The 21,591-nt window shown below is 43.9% G+C and overlaps 1 protein-coding gene across 2 annotated transcripts in view; it reads left to right on the plus strand.

Annotated features, from left to right (window-relative positions):
• Positions 1–21,591, plus strand: part of FBXL17 (F-box and leucine rich repeat protein 17) — a 976,700-nt gene that overhangs the window by 122,639 nt on the left and 832,470 nt on the right. The window contains exon 5 of one of the 2 annotated variants that reach the window (XM_075325028.1): positions 10,749–10,844. The exons of the other annotated variant lie outside the window; for it this stretch is intronic. Within the exon in view, the coding sequence (XP_075181143.1) occupies positions 10,749–10,817 (69 nt within the window). The 3' untranslated portion in view covers positions 10,818–10,844. Of the gene's footprint in view, positions 1–10,748; positions 10,845–21,591 lie in introns of those variants that run through there. 2 annotated transcript variants of the gene reach the window in all.

Genomic DNA, 21,591 nt, shown 5'->3' on the forward strand with positions numbered 1-21,591 from the left:
CTGATATCCAGTTGCATACGGTAGTTGCTTGCGGAAAATCCTATACATTTTTACTGTATCGGCAAAGTGCATGAGATTGTAAAAAATCTTGTACAAATGCTGAAAAATATACCCGCAGCATAAACTGATGAGGGTCCCTGGTCTGTTTATCCTGCGGATGTAGATGTAAAGGGTAAAAGGTGACATGCGGCTGCACAGCTCCTTTCTCACAATGATAAATGCAGTGCGGAATCTACCAAGACCCCCAATGATCCCTAGGATGATGTTTCAGTTGTGCAACAATGGCTTTGTTACTTTGGAGAAAGACAGGAGGTGCTGACAGGAGACACAGTAAAACAAGGCCATTGTTGCACAACTGAAACATCGTTCAGGGATCATTGGGGGTCTTGGTAGATTGCGCTGAACTGACAGTAATGGCAGATCCCGGCCATAAGCATCAAAACGACCCTCCATAGGCATATATTGTAAAAGCAGTTTCTAGCTCGCAGAGCGATCCGTAGAGTCTAAATGGTCATTACGTGATTCAGAAGAGGAGCAAAACCGTGCTGGATACCAGAGAAGACGGAGATCATTGAGTATATTAACACACTCACACTACACTAACACATACAAACATTAAGGATATTGTTACACCCTGCATTTTTGCCCTGAAAAACGCAGTATTTTACTGTCCCAACAAAGTGAATGAAATTTCTGATATCTTATGCACATAGGTATTATTTTTTCCTTGCAGATTTGAAGAAGTCTCAAGTGTGCAGCATGTCAGTCCTTTCAGTGGTTCTGCAGCATTATTCAAGCATTCTAATGAATAGGAAAAAAAGTAGCAAAAATGTGCTTTTTATTTATTTTTTTTAACCAGCAATTTATTTATTTTTTTTTGCCAAGCCACAGACACATTTTTGATGCGGAAATGTCCACAGCAAATAATTAAAAAATAAATGTCAGTAGAATCAACATGTCTTTATGACCCTATAAATCATTGGAAACTGAGTTAAAGGATACCCTCGTTTCTGTAATCTGATGTCTCATTCCTAAGAAATCCATGATTTTCTTAATATGTAAATGAGCTGTTAAGATCTCTGGGCTAGACGCTGATCTGAAGGGGAATCTGCCTCCGGTCCTTATTTTTAATGAAAGGGGCATTACCAGACAAGACTGTCAGTCATTACATGTCTCACACTGGTAATGCCCCATTTAATTTTGTTTTCACCTATATGCCCATATAGACGGCTTAGGAGGGTTGATGCTCCTGACAGATTACTTTTTAAAGTGTGCACGTACCTAAAAGAATAAAATGAACAGGAGTGCTTCTTTAATAAAGAGCACTTCAATTTATTTATATTTTTCTAAAACCGTTCGGTCCATGTATATTTGGACACTGACACAAATTTAGGGGTTTTTTTTACCGGTTTACTGAAACCTATTCAAGTTATAGTAATCTAATGGACAGGGACATAAACTCCTGACTTTTAGCTTTCATTGACGGTATCCACATTAACATTTATTGAAGGGTTTAGGAGTTTTAGCGCCTTCACATGTGCCACCTTAGTTTTAAAGGGCAGAAAAGTAATTGGACAGTTGACTCTGAGGCTTTCATGGGCCGGTGTGTGCAATTCCTTTATTTCATTCTCATTTAAGCACCTAAATAGCCTGGAGTTGATTTGGGGTGTGTTTCTTGCATTTTAAAGATTTTGCTGAGAAACAAACGTGGTTAAAGGAGCTCTCCATGCAGGTGAAACAAGCCAGATTAGACATTAGGAAAAACTTTCTGACAGTGAGGGCAGTCAGAGAGTGGAACAGGCTACCACAGGAGGTGGTGAGCTCTCCATCAATGGAAATCTTCAAGCGGATACTGGATAAACATAGCTGAGATGATTTAGGAAAGCCTGCACTCGCAGGGGGTTGGACCCGATGTCCCTTGAGGTCCCTTCCAACTCTACCATTCTATGATTCTATGAAGTCATCCTTCATCTGCAAAAACAGGAAAAAAACATCTGAGAAATTGCTACAATATTGGGAGTGGCTAAATCTACAGTTTGGTACATCCTGAGAAAGAAAGAGCACTGGTGACCAACAATTCAAAAAGTCCTGGACGCCCACGGAAGATAACAATGGTGAATGATTGCAGAATAATTACCATGGTGAAGAGAAACCCCTTCATAAAATCCAACCAAGTGAACAACGCTCTCCAGGATATAGGCATGTCAATATCCAAATTTACTATAAAGAGAAGACCGGATGAAAGTAAATACAGAGGATTCTGTCACTGGGAAGTACGGATGGTACTGGGGCTCCTAGGCTGACCCTGAGACAGGGGCCCCTGTGCTGTACCTAATCTTGACGTTAGGCTCGATGGTAGCCAGAGTCAAGCCACCAGCGTGGCCCTGTTGCCTCCTTTCCAAGCCCCCTGATAATACTTCACCCCCCCCCAATGGGAGTGGACCGACACCCAGAAATGAAAACCCCACAAATCTGCAGGAATTAACTCCTACAGACCTGAAGACCAGAGAACCTGCAGCAGCCGATGCCCAACTCTGACTGAACACTCCAGGAGACCCAGGTTGCTTATCGCAGAGGTTCCCAACTCCAGTCCTCAAGGCACACCAACAGTGCATGTTTTCAGGATTTCTTTAGCATTGCATGGGTGTTGGATTCAGCACCTTTGCAGGTGATTAAATTATCACCTGTGCAATACTAAGGAAATCCTGAAAACATGCACTGTTGGTGTGCCTTGAGGACTGGAGTTGGGAACCTCTGGCTTATCAGACTCTGCTGTGTGAACAGAGTCTGATGCCACAAATACCAACAGGTGAGTGCAAAGCTGAATACCGCATGACAGGTTCACTGCACGGTGCAAGCCACTCGTAAGCCTCAAGCATAAGAAGGCTAGACTGGACTTTGTTTAAAAAATAAATCTTAAAACAGGTAAGTTCTGCAAGAACATTCTTTGTACACTTGAAACCAAGATGAACCTCTACCAGAATGATGGAAATAAAAACGTATGGTAAAGGCATGGTAGAGCTCATGATTCAAAGCATACCACATCATCTGTAAAACACGGTGGAGGCCGTGTGATGGCTTGGGCATGCATGGCTGCCAGTGTCACTGGGTCACTAGTGGTTATTGATGATGTGACACAGGACAGAAGCAGCTGGATGAGTTCTGAGGTTTTCAGAGATCTACTGTGTACTCAAATCCAGCCAAATGCAGCCAAACTGATTGTTCAGTGTTTCATGAAACAGATGAACAATGACCCCAAACATAAAGCCAAAGCAACCCAGGAGGTTATTAAAGTAAAAAAGTGGAATATTTTTGAATGGCCCAGTCATCACCTGATCTCAGCCCAATAGAGCCACATTTTACTTTTTAAAGATTAAACTTCAGACAGGAAAGTCCACAAACAAACAGCAGAAGAAAATTGCTGCAGTAAACGCCTGGCAGAGCATTAAAAAGGACACACAGCGTCTGGTGATGTCCATGAGGTCAAGACTTCAGGCAGTCATTGCCAACAAAGGGATTTCAACCAAGTATTGGAAATTAACATTTTGTTTCCAAATATTTCATTTGTCCAATTACTTTTGATGCCCCGAAATGAAGGGATAGAGTTTAAAAAATGCTTTAGTTCCTCACATTTTTCGCAATCATTGTGTTCAGCCCAGTGAATTAAAGTGGAAATTCTGAACCTCAACTGCATCTGAATTGTTTTCTTCACAATCTGTTGTGGTAATGCACAGAACAAAAATGTGAGAAATGTCTCTGTCCAAATATTTAACGACTGTACGAATTATTTTTCTGTGTAGTATAAGGCTATGTGCCCACCGCACTATGTACCCGCGGATATATCCGCAGGTACGGCTGCAGGTTTCCCACAGCTGCTCCCCGGAATCTGCAGCTATATATATATATTTTGGATTCCAGCGAAATAGCTGCGGTAAACCTGCGGACATTCGTGCGACTTACCTGCGGAAGTCCCGGCCTCTATCTCCGTAGTGGAGGGCCAGGATTTCCGCAGATATTTCCGCAGGAATAATTGACATGCAGTTACGTGCGGCTGCTGGACATCCGTAGCATGTTCCGCATCAGCACATATCGCAGCATGGACACAGACACTCCCCATGTCCCATAGGATAACATGAGGAGTGTTTGTACTTGCTAAAACCTGCGGATTTATCTAGAAAATCCAGATAAATCCGTAGGTTTTTCCGAGGCAAATTCCACGGTTATAGAGTCCCAATGGCACATAGCCTAATCGGGAGAAAGACATGGCAGACATCGCCTATAGCAGTCATGGCGAACTTTTCACAGGCAGAGTGCCCAAACTGTAGCCCTAAACCCATTTTTTTTTTCCCGAAGTGCCAACCAATCCTATTATGTAAATAGTTGATTTTAACCTTACCTTTGCAGTATTCTCTTCTCTTCAGCAGGGGATATCACACTCATGCATGCTTACCACACATTAAAGCGGAGCCCTTTCCAGACACAGCAGTTGGATTGATGTTTCTGGAAAAAATTGCAGCATATTAGACAGATTTTAGCCTGGAATGCAATCAGGTGTCACCCTGTAATCCACATCTACATTTCAAAGTCTGAACATCCTGAAATCCTATAAAGATATAAGAGTTGCTCCCCCCCCCTTTCATTGTGTAGTTCTGTCCCCCTTCCTGGCCACTTTTTGGTAAACATGTCCCCCATCCTGATATATATTTCCTACATTCTGGTATATTTGTCCCCATCATGGCCCCATCCTGGTAAATGTACCCCATCCTGGTAAATGTTCCCCATTCCTGGTAAATGTTCCTCATCCTGGTAAATGTTCCTCATCCTGGTAAATGTACCCCATCCTTTTAAATGTACCTCATCCTGGTAAATGTACCTCATCCAGGCATGTTCCCTTATCCTGGTAAATGTCCCCTTTCCTGGTAAATGTACCCCATCCTTGTAAATGTACGCCATCCTGATAAATGTCACCCTTCCTGCTAAATGTTCCCCATCCTGGCATTTTTCCTCATCCTGGCATGTTCATGTACCCCATCCTGGCATGTTTCCCCCCATTCTGGTAAATGTATCCCCCATCCTGGTAAGTGTACCCCATCCTGGCATGTTCCCCCATCCTGGTAAATGTACCTCATCTAGGAATGTCCCCTTTCCTGGTAAATGTACCTCATCCAGGCATGTTCCCTTATCCTGGTAAATGTCCCCTTTCCTGCTAAATGTACCCCATCCTTGCAGCCATGTTTTCTCCCATCCTTGCAGGCATGTTCCCCCCATCCTTGCGTGTTTCACCCATCCTTGCAGCCATGTTTCCCCATCTTTGCATGTTTCTCTCCCTCTTTGTACGTTTCTCCCCATCTTTGCACATTTCCCCCATGTTTGCCCCCGTGCTCCCATGTTTGCCCCCGTGCTCCCATGTTTGCCCCCGTGCTCCCATGTTTGCCCCCGTGCTCCCATGTTTGCCCCCGTGCTCCCATGTTTGCCCCCGTGCTCCCATGTTTGCCCCCGTGCTCCCATGTTTGCCCCCGTGCTCCCATGTTTGCCCCCGTGCTCCCATGTTTGCCCCCGTGCTCCCATGTTTGCCCCCATGCTGGCTCTGTCCCCCACACCTTTGCCGCACACAGCCTCAAAATAAAATTAAAAAAACCTCACCTTCCAGCACAGGTTCCCGCGTGGCCACAAGACGCCGGTGCTGCTTTCGGACGCTCCTCCGTCTCCTAGGCAACAGGCCTGCAGCCCAGGAGAGGAGGAGTGAGAGGGAGGAGAAATGTCTCCTCTGCTAAACACCACTTTGTACTGTCGGCGCGATCACACCGACAGTACAAAGTGTCTCAGTGTGGCGACAGCGCGCGTGCCATAGGTTCGCCATCACTGGCCTATAGGTTATTTTTATTGCATGTCTGTAACCTGAATCTTTTCTATGTAGCCCTTTCACTATTTTTCCGTATACTTCTTTAAGTAACATCTGGTTGCAGGTTTATTTTTTAATCTTATAAACGTACTCATAAACATTAATAAAAATGTCTCAAAAAGGTGTTAAAATGCTGCGATTTTAGCCTAAAGCAGGTTTTTTTTTTAATGTAATTAAAACTTTCCAATTTGCTTTTCATTTTTTTTTTTTTTAATTTTCAAGATCTGAGTAAATGAACATTATACTGTTCATATCTAGGTGCCAAGAAAAAAAAAGGAGAAAACGACATTAAATTCGCTTGCTATAAAGCGGTTGTTGATGCTTTCCAAACTCTGAGGCTGTCTGCGCTGGTTATTGCACATATTCATGATTGGTGGTATGTGGGATATTGTGCGTTAGGTCGTACATGTAAGTGATGTACCGTGCAGCTAAAGACAGCTCAGTAATTGCAGGACAGGGTATATTGCACAGGACATGTAAAGTAATCAGAATAAATGCCGTGTTCTTCTATGTGGGATTGTTACAGCGGCCACTTTTGCCGTTCGTCACGGCTCTACACTTGTTCTCCTACCTTTGTTAATGGATGGCACTTTTTCATTAAGTTGAGAAACATGTGCGTAGTCTTTGTGTTCCATACAGCATTTCTATTTTCTTAAGAGGAATGTGACTTTACAATCCTTTTCTCTTCATTGCTATGCATTTTGTGCAGCATTTTGTGTAGATAGTTTGTGCCTATATAGAGTGTATCCACCCATATCTTGTCCACCGCCATTAACTTGAGAACGGCAGCAGCTATAGGCATAGAAGTGGGGTCTAGGTATAGTAAAGTAGGCATGCACTACGCAATGAAACCACCTATTGCGCCACATGGTGGAAAACAACGGAGTTGGCAATTTTATCTCGAAAACGGAACGAGAGAGAGGAAAAAAAGTGAATTACAAAGTTGTAGGGCATCATCAATTCAATACGAATCCACACCTTGCATACAGAAATGCTATGATTAGAACGTGTAAAACTCACAAGGCTGTGGACGTGAAGCGATACCTCATGGAGACCTTCCTACATATCATTGGGCATGGTGGCTGTGTGGAGTGGCCTCCACGCTCACCTGACCTGACCCCATTGGACTTCATTCTGTGAGGTCACATCAAACAGCAGGTGTATGCGACCCCTCCACCAACATTGCAGGACCTACGACAACGTATTACAGATGCTCGTGCGAACGTGTCACCTACCATATTGCACAACGTGCAGCAAGATACAGTATGCAGTCCAGATGTGCATTGCAGCTGATGATGGCCACTTTGAGCATCAAAGTTAAATGAGCGCCATATGCGTGACCAGCATTCATTGTATTGGGGGGGTCAAGAGTTTCATATCATAGCATTTCTGTATGCAAGGTGTCGATTCGTATTGAATTGATGATGGCCTACAATTTTTCAATTCACTTTTTTCTTCATCTCGTTCCGTTTTCGAGATATAATTGCTAACTCCATTGTTTTCCACCAGGTGGCGCAATAGGTGTTTTCACTGCGTAGCACATGGCTACTTTACTATACCTAGACACCACTTCTATGCCTATAGCTGCCACCATTATCAAGTTAATAGCAGTAGACAGGATATGGGTGGACACACTGTATACAGAGTGCTAGTGTCACCATTTCCCTTTGGTTTAGCAGTCAGATTCTGGAAACCCTAAACGGCGGTGACTTTTCATCTAGCCAATGTTATCTGTCTGGTTCACGGTAATGATGTCATTTCCAGGGGTCCAGGAAGCCGAGTTATGTGCTGCTATATGCAGTACCCTCACAGTGGAGTGTTTCTTAAGAGCATTCCAATGTGAATCGTTCATTACAGCAGTGGTAACACAAGTTTTTATGTTGCGGCCAAAGGTTGGTAGGATTACGGAAACATGCATGCAGGTGGGGCTATTCTGTTGCCTAAACTTACGTAGAAGTGAATGGGAGTTAGGGTCAGCACAGCACAGTGAACCAAATCATTTCCACTGTATTTTTCTAGAACTCTCATAAGCTGTAATAGACGTTGCCAAAATTGCAGACCACAGTGAGCTATACTGTTTCCATAGGTCCTATTCACTTTTACGGGAGTATCTTAAACAGTGTATCCATAAAGGCATAACTTGCTAATCATTGGTGGTCTGAAATCTGGGACTCCCAGCAACCCTTAGATTGGTGCTTTAAAACCCTGTCCCGAATAGAGCGGCTGTGTGCATGTGCAGCCTTTGCTTTATTTCATGTCTACGGGGCTGCATAGAACCGCACTCTGGCAGTCCCATAGACAATGAATAGAGCAGGAGCTGCACATGCACACAGCCGTTCTATTCAGGATTGGGCTGCAGAACCCCCCCCCCCCCCCCCCTTCTCAGGGTTGGAAAGCCCAGATTTCCGGATTGTTGGGGGTCTCTGCAGTCGGACAACCAGTGAACATCAAAGTATGCCATATCACATGGATGGGGGGGATAACTTGATTTGTTGAAAATGACCCTTTGAATTAGTTTTCTGGCTCTCCCTCAGCTGCTTTTCAAAAACCAAAATATACTGTACCATGCTTTTCTTACCCTCCCTAGGTCCAGTGTTCAATTTGCTCCCAGTATCTGTTATTGTCCTCAGTGATAGCATATAGCATTGTGGTCAATAACTGAGCGCAGCAGCTCTTCCCAAGTTGAAAGCATGAGGTGCTGAGATGGACTGCAGCGCTACAGACAATAATAGGCAATAATTGAGTATCAGTACGGGACCTGGGGAGGGTGAGAAATTAACAGTTTATTGTAAAACAAATTATATATATGTTTGTATGTTTGTTTATATATGTGTGTATGTGCATATATATAATACATATATATATATTTATATAGATATATATATAAAAATATTATATATATATATATATATATATATATATATGTGTGTGTGTATATATGTATATATAATGTGTGTGTGTGTATATGGTATATGTATATGTGTGTGTGTATGTGTATATATATATATATATATATATATATATATATATATATATATATATATATATATATATATATATATATATATATATATATATACACACACACATATACTGTATTTTTCAGACCATAAGATGCACTCCCCCCCCCCCCCCAAATGTTTGGGGAAAGTGGGGGGTGCGTCTAATGGTCTGAATGTAGGGCATGGCTGCGGGGAATGAGGGTGCTGCGGTGGAGCGGGTCATCGGGGGCACGAGCAGGCAGCAGCGCCTGCCGTGACCACGTGGGCCCGCTCATTCCATATGCACGCCCATCCTCCCGCCCATCTCTCAGCGCTGAAGCCGGGGCTGATAGGTGGCCGGGATGATGGGCGGGGAAGCGCGCATAATTAACAGCCGGCCGTGATCATCCCTGGCAACTACAGCCTGGAGTGATCATGCTCGGCTGTATTCACTGCCCCCCGCGCATCATTATCAGCGCGGGGTTCAGTGAATCAATGTACTCACCGTTCCCCGGCAGCACCGCAATGTCATCCAGTCTGCCTGCCACGCTGTGTGGACTGGAGACTAGCGATGCTCACAGTGATGACGTCATCGCTGTGCGCACGTGTGTCTTCACAGCCGCGCCGGCAGACTGGAGGACAATACATCGCAGTACTGCAGGGAACGTGGCCTGCTCAACATCACAGCACTGCCGGCATAGACAGGAGGAGGAGCGACGCTGCGTGGAACGAGGAAAGGTGAGTGTAAACGTTTATTTATTTTTTTTGTGTGTGCCGCAGGATCGGGGGTATATGAACAGGATGATGGCATATAGCAGGATGATGGGGGTATATGAGCAGGATGGGGCCATATACCAGGATGATGGGAGTATATGAACAGGATGATGGGATATAGCAGGATGATGGGGCTATATACCAGGATGATGGGAGTATTTGAACAGGATAATTGCATTTAACAGGATGATGGTAGTATATGAGCAGATGATGGGGGTATCTGAGCAGATGATGGAGGTATATGAGCAGTATGATGGCATATAACAGGTTGATGGGGGTATATGAACAGGATGATGGCATATAACAGGATTAAGGGGGTATATGAGCAGATGATGGAGGTATATTAGCAGGATGATGGGGCCATATACCAGGATGATGGGAGTATATGAACAGGATGATGGCATATAACAGGATGATGGGGGTATATGAGCAGGATGATGGGGCCATATACCAGGATGATGGGGGTATATGAGCAGGATGATGGGGGTATATGAGCAGGATGATGGCGTATATAGCTGGATGGGAGCACATACCAGGATGCAGTATATAGCAAGATGGGGCTATACCAGGATGAGGGACATAAATATATACATAAGGTAGGAGGATCATTACCAGGATGGGTTACCTTAGTAGAGAATTTGGGGATATTACCCCCATAATAGTGTCAGCAGCAGATCCTCGCCCCATAAGTGTGTCATGACCACATTTTTTGCTTAAAAATTTATTTTCCTTCTGTTATACCAGGGTGCGTCTTATGGTCCGGTGCGTCTTATGGCCCGAAAAATATGGTGTGTATGTATATATATATATATATATATATATATATATATATATATATATATATATATATATATATATATATATATATATATATATATATATATATATATATATATATATATATATATATATATATATATAATATATATATATATAGATGTGTGTGTGTATATATGTATGTGTGTAAATATGTGTGTATATATATATATATATATATATATATATATATATATATATATATATAATATTATAGCAACCGTGTCCAAATTGCGAAAATCATGCCTTTTTTTTTTTTTTTTTTTTTTTAGCAGAACGTGCCATGTATTCCCGGTGTCCAGACTTTCGTTGCATTTTTCACCAACTCTGTTATTTCTGACTAACCCAATTGCATGATCTGCAAGAAAAAGAGAAATACTAAATAAAAAATTCATTCTGCTTCCATTGTGATCTTGTTAAAAACAGAACTGTCTGATCTAGAGCTTATTCTCATCCTGTAATCCTGCCGCGCAGTGTATGAGTAGGTTTCCCCTCTCTCGCCTGTATACAGAGGCGTCCTGACCTTGGAGCAGGGACGGTGGCTTGAATTGCTCTGTGTGTAGCGGTGGAATAGGTGAGCCAGTGTGAGAGGTCACTGGGGGGACTGGAGCAGGACAAGCACGCCGGGAATGAATATATTCTCAAGGTTCAGGCTTCAGCAGAAGTAGATGGGAATCTGAGATTATCATCAGTAGATCATGCCCATAGGACGAAGAATGCGCCAAAGTATGAGCGCTGGTGAAATGTTATCCCAGTGCGGTGTCAGGGACACATGGTCATTTCTCCACACGTTTGATGCTGAATGTTTAGGAAGCATTCATAAAGCAAGGACGTGGGCTGAAAGGATTTTAACTATGCCGAGATTTACTTTCCCTTTCAGAATCCCGTACAATGTAACAAAACATTTCATGTCCATAGTCAAAGCCTCTCTGCTACAAAGCATCCTACTTAGTGTGTTTTATAATGCATTAACAATGACCAAATTAATTTCATTTTTTTTTTGTATTTTTGTCACTTCTTTATATTAGTGTGACATTGCTTTAACAATATCAAACCAGTATAAACATTAAAGCAAGAACCTCTGTGTTGTGCCTGCCATTCAGAAGCCATGTCGATGTACCAAATTAGAAACAAGGAGTGCAAACGGCCCCATTGACTTTTTTTTAATATGATGTAAATCATAAACCAAAATAGTTTTTCAGATACGTGGCTACGAGACAACTGTAGCTATGACTCTGGTAGCAAGGACAAATATTCATATATGCAATAGAAATAAATTCAGAAAAACCTCACAGAAAAAACAGCAGTTATAATTCACAATACCTGGTCACGTGCATTGCGGGGTGATACAAGGGACTGTGGTTGCATTGTAACCAGTAAGGTCCCATATCCCCATAAGCAAGTAGCAAAAAGTAGGAACAGATTGGAAGTTTTGCACCTTGGTTATTGTGGTACTGTCGGCAGCAGTGCCACCCCATTCACCGGAGTTATGCTCTGATATAACTGCAGTGTATAGTGATCATTGGCCGCACAACCTGTGACATGGCCAAGGTGGCGGCTAGTTGCATCCTTAAAGCAATTTACTGTTTTTTTTTTTTTTTTGGGAATAACTGCCCGCATTTGGGAGCCTTAAAGGGAACCTGTCATCGGATGTTGATAATACTTAACTAATGGTTGGTGCGTAGCAGATTGGTCGGATGGCCGTCACCGTTTTCCGGGTCCCGTGCTTCCTCTTTCGGTCATCTTTGTCCTCCTTCTGAAGCTAGTGTGGATGACGCGTCTTGCGTCATCTACACTAGCAGACAGGTCCTGCGCAGGCGCACTTTGATCTGCTCTGAGCAGGGTAGTTCAAAGTGCACCTGCGCAGGACCTCACTGTCGGCTAGTGTAGATGACGTACAAAGCGTCATCCACAGTACCTTCAGAAGAAAACAAAGATGGCTGAAAGAGGAGGCCCGGACCCGGAGAACAGAGACGCCCATACGACCAATCTGCTCCGCAGCGACCATTAGGTAAGTATTATCAACATCCGGTGACAGGTTCCCTTTTTAAAGAACCCTACGTTGTGCAAATGTTCATAGAATGGTAGAGTGCAACTGCAGGTTTTATTCCCTAATCTTTTTGAAATTTGTATATGATTCAGTGTAGGCGCATTAAAATGCATAACCATCACAGTCTTCCCTGATTTCCGGCACCGCTTGCGCTTCACGTGGCTTATGATTACACAGGTTTTTGTGTGCGGACCGGAAGTTGCTCTCACAATGTTTATTAATCCTTCCACACAACAGTTCCTGAGTGAGACGGCAAAGATGAGTGCTTACTAGACATGGACGAATAGTCACTATTCATGTAATATAAAATAGAAAGTCGGGCACTGCAACGCATAAGCCATTCAGTGGAGCCGTACTCACAATTCAGTGGCAATCAGCTGTTCCAGGACTTAGCTATTCCAAAACTTATAATGCCGTGCCGGGTGATGCTCTGCTGACAACGTGGTCAAGATTCCAAAGTCCAGAAGTAGAAAAGAAGCGGCAGCTCACTCGGGGAATGGCAACAAGTTCTTTATTCTGCTATCGCAGACATATACGCAGGAATAGTGGGGAGAGGAGGGACTTGTCAAAGCGCTATCCACAGCGTGAAACGGCTGTTGTCCATCTTCCGTCCCCGCACCCCCTCCTCTCCCCACTATTACTGCGTTTATGTCTACGATAGCAGAATAAAGAATTTGTTGCCATTCCCTAAGTGAGCTGTCGCTTCTTTTCTACTTCTGGACTTTGGAGTCACTATTCATGTTATATGAAACTGATCCCAAAGTACTAGTGAGGTTTTTGTCACGAATAACGAACCTAATGCAATTCAATGGGGACCTCGAGCATTTTTCTGGGAAATCTTCATGAAAAATGTTCCAATTCCCCAATGACTTGCATTAGGTTCGTTATTCGTGACGAATACCGGAATAGTACTTTAGGATTCGTTACGAATAATCCAAACCCGAATAGTTACTATTCACTCAAAACTAGTGCTCACGTGACCCATAAAGGAGTAGCGCTGGCCATCAGGGTTGACAGCAATCATATTAATGCACCTACCCTTCATCACAGGCATATTCAGAAAGTCGGGATGCTTCTTTTTTGCCTATGAATTCATAGATTGTCGGAAGAGGTCAGCTGAATATTTTTTGTGTAGTTGTATACCAGGATTTATCCCTCTGTAATAATAGCAGAACACGTCTGTTTCGGACACCTAGTAATGCTTGCTAACTTGATCTAATAAGAGCCGTTGAAGACTCTTGTGCAATGAGTACCCTTGGCCACATGGTGGCAGCAGAGGTAATGTTTTGGCTCTAGGACTCTTCTAATGAGTCTACGTTGGACCGTTTGGTAAGGAAATGTAGGAATGCGTGCTGCTGTCATATGGGCAGAATTTATTTAATTGAAATAAAGTAAATTTGTCCGTTTAAAATTAAAACCCACCTAATTGGATAATTAAAAACAATTTAAGGAGATCATTTTATTTACTGCATTAGTATAAAACAAATGTCATTATTCATTAAAATGTAATTTGGAGGACTGAGAACATAACATTTGCTGTTTTCTCAATCACATTACGCTGGTCTGTAATAAAAGAATTTGCTGGGTTAAGTATTCTGTGAATAAATAATGTTCTAGTGTTTATTTCTTGCTGTCCTTTTATTTGTAAGCACTGATACATCCTATTAAGTCCCTAAATTAAGAACTTGTTCACACTTGTTGGCTTTTATGCTCTTTGGAGTGGATTCCACTCATAGATCCATGTAAAATCCACATAATGTGCCTAGGAATGGACTTTCGGCAACCTCCTCTACATGCTTTGGAAAACGTCTGTGTGGATTTATGGCTTCACGGTGGAAGACAGTTTCCCAAGGAAATAAGTGACATTGATTATGGGAAAAGTCAAGAATCCAGACCATTGAAAGACACTAAAGGATAATCTGCTGTGGATCTGCTAAACACCTCAGCAAAAGCTTGGCAGAAATCCAAGGTGACAGACTCAAATTTCTGATAGTGAAACACACATTGTATTTTAATCCAAAGACTGAACGTTCCAAGTGGTTCACGTTGGATCCCTAGAAGAGCTAATAATTTAATTTCATTGGTGGATAAATAGAGAGCATCTTTGGCATCTTAAAACTTTGTTTTTGCAGAATGTGAGGAATTCACTAGCAAACCAGGAGTTTTCAGAAATGTTGCATGGACAGTAGAGGCAAGAGATTGAATACACTCGTGAGATCTCTCTTCAGTTGAATTGCTAAATCATTCATTTTAATAAAAGTATTATATAGCCTTTCAGACATGAATTTACAAAGTAAATACACCAGATATTTCAGGTCTAAGATATTTATTCGATAATCTATGCAATTTATATTGCCTGATCCACTTTAAAGGGAACCAAACATCAGGATTTTGGTATACAAGGTAAAGCCAGTGCAGGACTGGCACTATCAGGCACAGTCTGTACATACCATTAGTGGGCAGCTCGGATGTTTAGTCTTTTTGAAATCCAGGTTTGTTAAGTTAAAAAATTCATCATCTTTTTGACTGACAGTTGCACCTCTGCTGATAATATCCGGGGCGGGCATTCATCTGAATTCCCGCCCCCCCGCCGCCTGTTCCTCCCTCTCCTGGCTGTAGACAAATTTTTCTATTCAGTAACATGGTGTCGGAGTTGGCGCTTGCGCATAGCGCTCATCTCTGGCGCCATGTTTCTGATGCCCGCATTACCAAGTCTTGTGCCTGAGAGGGCGGCGCATGCGCCCTCGCTTCTTAAGAACTCGTTGTGACCACGGGAGCGTGCGCGGTCACTACAGGACTGGAGAAAAGCTGATCTCACAGATTAGCTGCAGCAGACGATATCGTAGCAGACGTCTGCTGCAGCTAATGGGTAAGATCAGCTGTTCTCCAGTCCGTTTCTGACCCTGCGCGCTCCCGTGGTCACAACGAGATCTGAAGAAGCAAGGGCACATGCGCCGCCCTCTAAGGCACAAGACTTATTGCGAGCTTCAGAAACATAGTGCCGGAGATGAGCGTTATGCGCAGGCGCCATCTCTGACGCCATGTTACTGAATAGAAAAATGTGCATAGAGCCAGGAGAGGGAGGAACAGGCAGCGGGGGGGCGGGAATCCAGATGAATAACCGCCCGGATATTATCAGCAGAGGTACAACTGTAAGTCAAAAAGATGATGAATTTTTAAACTTCCCAAACTTGGATTTCAAAGACTAAACATCTGAGCTGCCCACTAATGGTATGTACAGACTGTGCCTGATAGTGCCAGTACTACACTGGGTTTACCTTATATACGAAAATCCTGAAGTTTGGTTCCCTTTAAAGGGAACTTTACAGCTCATTTAAGCTGCGCAGTCAGCGGACAGCATATACCAGGCACTGGCTGTAGGATTTCAGCCAGGTATATGCTGCAGCGTTTGAGAAAAGTGTACTGTAGAAGCCATTAGGGATCCAGCTTCTCAAGAGACTAGTAAAACAGATGGGTCCCTGATGGGTTCTCTCTGTCCCTTTCCATTGAGTGACCGGTCTTTCCCAGTGTGCATGTATGAGGAGAAACCTGTGATTCCCTGGTAGCAGGTGGCTAGAAGTGGCCTGTCTGACTAGTCTCTCATGCTGCCTGGACCCCGGCAGTTTTAATGTGACCTACTTGTCTGAAATGCTGGATCGGGTGGCATGTATCAGCTATCAAGTTCCTGTTAAATTATGTCATGCATGAGTTTTCATTTTTCACTGGAGGTACCCGCGTGTTGTTCTACTTTATCACATTGAGCTGCATATCATGAGAGGTTTCTAAGTGGACCCCTGAAGCTATACCTTAATAAATATCCATTTTCTTGTTTCTCTGACACACAATTGCCTTGCTCCTGGGGCAAATTGATCTGCATGCAGCTGCCTACTCCGGTCTACAGGAGCCATACACGGCTGTATGTGGATAGGACAATGTGCAGCTCCAGGTTTTACAAGAATTTAGATGGCAGAGGTGACCACTGACCAGTAATGTGGTGGAGGAAAGGGCGGCATCTCATTCATGTAGTTGTTTTACTAGACTAAGACGTCAGCGAGCAGTCTCTGCTGAGACCGGAGTGGGAGTTATTCTGTAACTCCATCGTTTAGATTGCTCTAAGGGACATTGGATCATTTTCTGCAATTATAAGTTTTTCCTTAAATCAAATTATTGATTTCTCTTCAGTTAATATAAATTCTCGGGCATATTTTGTAATGAAAGCAGTTCATTACAGTTCACCCTCTTTGGAATTGCCCTTTAATTAGGAAAAGTTACTCAGTAGAAAGTAAAATCAAGGAGCATAATTAGAATCTTGTATTGAAAAGCGATATTACTTTTTCTTTTTCCTACAGTATAATTTTTATTCTTAAGTAAAATAGTTACTTTTTCTGAAGAAGAAATGCTCCAATTAACAATTAATCGAGATGTCCTTTACTATGACAGCCCCTCCTTAAACATAACCATGCCCCACGTAAAATTAAAAGCTCATATACTCCTCGCGAGCTGGTGCCGTACTAGTGATGATGGCAATGTGTCAGATGCAGGACATCAGCAGTATCATAAAGACCTAAAGCCATCTAAAGATATCCTGCATTCGGATGTTGGCACTCGTGCTCTGCAGGACAAGACATCTGTATAGAATTTGTATGCTCTCACCTTTTGTTGCGCGATTTTCTTAGTGTCCTCCCACAGACATCCTGAGATTGAGCTCCTATGAGGACAGTTGTGACAATCACTGTAATACGCTGTGCTATAACTTAAAATAATGTATTATTTTAAATCAGAACTTTTTTTTTTTGTCTGTACACTTAAACTCCCTGGTCACTAAATCCAAAGAATTGGCACCCTTCTTATAGCACTGGGCTTCTTCTTCTCGACTCCCTTTCTAGGTGTCAGTCTGTAGGGATCTTGGGCAATTCTCATTCAGTAAATCTGTATACGGGTGCCCTCACACGAGCGTATAACTCACATGAGTATCACAACACATCAACCGGTGCGGCCGCACACTCTCCGGACAGGAGCATGTTAGCTGCATAGAAATACATGCAGCCGACCCGCTCCTGTCAGCAGAGAAGCCACCCGCGCCGGGTGATGCGTTTCAAGACACATGCGAGTTATACGCTGATGTGAGTCTAGCCTAAGGTTATGTGCACATGTTGCGTGTTATCATGCTTTTACGCTGCAGTTTTATGTTCTGCAGCGCAGCGTAAAAGCATGCGTCTTGCGTCCCCAGCACAATCTATGAAGATTGTGCAAATTCCATCCGCACGTTGCATTTTAGAATGCAGCGTTTCGGCTGCTGCCAAAATGCTGCGTTCTAAAAAGCGACATGTCACTTCTTTTGTGCTTTTTGGTTGCATTTTCCACCCACTCTCCATCTCTGTCTGTCAATGTTGGTCTCTTTGTCTGTCTGTCGGTCTCTGTCTCCCTGTCGGTTGGTCTCTCTCTCTGTCGGTCTAGTCGGTCTATCCCTCTCCCCTTTCTCTCATACTCACCGATCACTGACCGATCACCGACGTGGCACTGCACGGTTGTCAAACTGGGGCGGCTTCTCCAGCTTTTGAAAATGCCGGCCGCTCATTATTCCATCTCGTATTCACTGCTTCCCCTGCCCACCGGCGCCTATAATTGGTTGCATTCAGACGCACCCCCATGCTGAGTGACAGCTGACTCACTGTAGCCAATCACAGCCGCCAGTGGGCGGGTCTATGTAGTGTAGTAAAATAAATAAGTAATTTAAAAAAAAAATAAATGGTGTGCGGGCCCCTCCAATTTTGATATCAGCCAAGATAAAGCCACATGGCTGAAGGCTGGTATTCTCAGGATGGGGAGCCCCACGTTATGGGGCGCCCCCCAGCCTAAAAATATCAGCCAGCAGCCGCCTGGAATTGCCGCATGGATTAGATGCGACAGTCCCGGGACTGTACCCGGCTCATCCAGAACTGCCCTGGTGCGGTGGCAATCTGGGTAATAAGGAGTTAATGGCAGCCCATAGCTGCCACTAAGTCCTAGTTAATCGTTGCAGGCGTCTGAGACACCCCCAATGATTAACCTGGTGACCATAAATAAACACGTACACCCGAAAAATCCTTTATTTAAAATAAAAGACAAAAACCACCCTTTTCGCCACTTTATTAAAATCCCCAAACACACCTCCAGGTCCGGAGTAATCCACGAGGTCCCGCGACACATCCAGCTCTGCTACATGAAGCTGACAGGAGCGGCCGTAGAACACCGCCGCTCCTGTCAGCTCACCTCAGAAACTTAAGTGAGTCGCACTGTCAGTGGAGACATCACTCAGGTTACCCTTGGCCACAGGTCTTGGGTGGAGGACTCGAGTTGGCCGCGGGTAACCTTAGTTACTGTACCACTGATCGCGCGGCTCACTTCAGTCACTCAGGAGATTTGCGGTCACCGGTGAGTTTTTCACATGTGATTGCAAATCAAGCCGCGGCACACGCACAGAGTCGCGCGATCACAATTAAGTCGGGTGAAGTTCATCTGAGTTAATTTTGATCGTACGGCTCTGTCTCACAGCGAGCCATGCTCTTTTTGACAGTGCGGTCCCACTCGGCTCTGCTGAAAGTCTATGTGGATGAAGCAGAGCCGAGTGGGACCTCACTGTCAAAAATGTGCGTTCTGGATGCTTTTCCCACTCTGTCTATGGCAGAGCAAGCATCCAGAACGCATGAATTCTGCAGGAATTCTGCAGTAACAATGCATCTCAGAATGCAGCTTTTCGGCTGTGTTCTGAGACGCACATGCAGTGACTTACATGCTACGGAATAGAACTCAACGTGCGCCAATAGGCTAACGGGTACTTTTGCACGCTGCGACATCACAGGCCGATGCTGCGATGTCGAGCGCGATAGTCCCCGCCCCCGTCAAAGCAGCGATATCTTGTGATTGCTGCCGTAGCGAACATTATCGCTTCGGCAGCTTCACACGCACTTACCTGCCCTGCGACGTCGCTCTGGCCGGCGACCCGCCTCCTTAATAAGGGGGCGGGTCGTGCGGCGTCATAGCGACGTCACACGGCAGGTGGCCAATAGAAGCGGAGGGGCGGAGATGAGCGGGGCGTAAACATCCTGCCCCCCTCCTTCCTTCCACAGAGCCGGCGTTAGATGCGGTGATGCAGGTAGGAGATGTTCCTCGCTCCTGCGGCTTCTCACACAGCGATGTGTGCTGCCGCAGGAACGGGGAACAACATCGTACCTGTCACTGCTGCCAAATTATGGAAATGTCGGACCCTACACCGATGATACGATAACGACGCTTTTGCGCTCGTTAATTGTATCAAAAAGGATTTACACACTACGATATCGACTGCGATGCCGAATGTGCGTCACTTTCGATTTGACCCCACCGATATCGCATCTGCGATGTCATAGTGTGCAAAGCCTGCCTAAGGCTGCGGTCACACAAGGGTATGTTTTATCATGCTAGAAAATCAGCCCCATTATGCTAATTACACTTATCTCAAACTCTGATCAGAGTGTCATTTACTCTGATCTGATCCTCTTGCATGCGAGAATCTATGCACATGTGAGAAGAGAGAGAACTTCTCAATCTTCTCAAATGTTAGTGTTGGCGTCAATTGGCCTGCACTTGGATAAAATCCAAGTGCAGTCTGATGTTTTGCATGCCCTCTCAGACATGAATGGGTGTGCACCAAAGTCAGTACACCCCTCACATTTTTGTCACTTTTTTTCATGGGACCACACTGAAAATATGAATACAATGTAAAGCAGTCAGTGTACAGCTTGTATAATAGTGTAAATTTGGTGTGCACGGTAAATAATAACACACAGCCATTAATGTAAAAAAAACGCTGGCAACACAAGTGAGTACACTCCTAAGTAAAAAATGGCCAAATTGTACCCAAATAGTCAATATTTTGCCATTATTGTCAAGCACTGCCTTAACTGTATAGGGCATGGAGTTCAATAGAGCATCACATGAGCTACTGAAATCCTTTACTACTCCTCTATGATGAAATCCCGGTGCTGGATTTTAGAGACCTTGTGCTCCTACACCCTCTGAGTGTGCCTACAGATGCTCAGTAGGGTTTAGGTCTGGAGACATGCTTGCTCAGTCCAGTACTTTTACCCTCAATTTATTAATTATGGTGGTGGTAGTCTTAAAGGTATGCTTGGGGTCATAATTATGTTGGAATAGTGCCCTGAGTCCCAGTTTCGGAAGGAAGTAAATCATGCTAGTATGTCACAGTACTTGTTGGCATTCATGGTTCCCTCAATGGTTCCCTGCCTTATGCATCTATGGTTCCCTGCCTAATGCAGCCCCAAGCTATGACACTCCCACCGCCATGCTTGACTATAGGCAAGACACACTTGGTTTTGTACTCTTCACCTGGTTGCCGCCACACACGCCTGACACCATCTGAACCAAATAAGTTTATCTTGGTCTTATCAGAGCACAGGAAATCGTCCCAATAATTAATGTCCTTAGTCTACTGGTCTTCAAGAAACTGTTTGCAGGCTTTCTTGTGCTCATCTTTAGAAGAGGCTTCCTTCTTGAACGACAGCAATGCAGACCAATTTGATGCTTTAACCTCTGCCCAACTGGCTGGCACAACTCATGTTTATTTTGAAAAGACAACCTTTGGATATCACACTGGGCACATCCACTCAACTTATTAGGTCGGCCACGGCACAGCCTGTTCTGAGTGGAACCTGTCTGGTTAAACCGCTGTATGGTCTTGGCTACTGTGCTGTAGCTCAGTTTCAGGGTGTTGCCAATCTTCTTATAAGAAAGGCCATCTTTTTGTTAAACAACAATTCTTTTTTTCAGATTCTCAGAGAAATATTTGCAATTAGGTGCCATGTTAAACTACCAGTGACAAATATGAGAGAAAGTGTGAGGGATAACAGCAACGTTAACACGCCTGCTCCCTATGCAGACCTTCTAACGCTAATTGGTAACATAACAGTGGGGAGTGAAAATGGCAAATTGGCCATTTTCAACTAGGGGTGTACTCACTTTTTTAGCCAGCGGTTTTGACATTAATGGCTGGGTTTTATTTAGAGGGTGTTGGTTCTGGTGACTTGCAT

This window comes from Anomaloglossus baeobatrachus, chromosome 1 (genome assembly GCF_048569485.1).
Source record: "Anomaloglossus baeobatrachus isolate aAnoBae1 chromosome 1, aAnoBae1.hap1, whole genome shotgun sequence".
Classification (NCBI taxonomy): Eukaryota; Metazoa; Chordata; class Amphibia; order Anura; family Aromobatidae; genus Anomaloglossus; species Anomaloglossus baeobatrachus.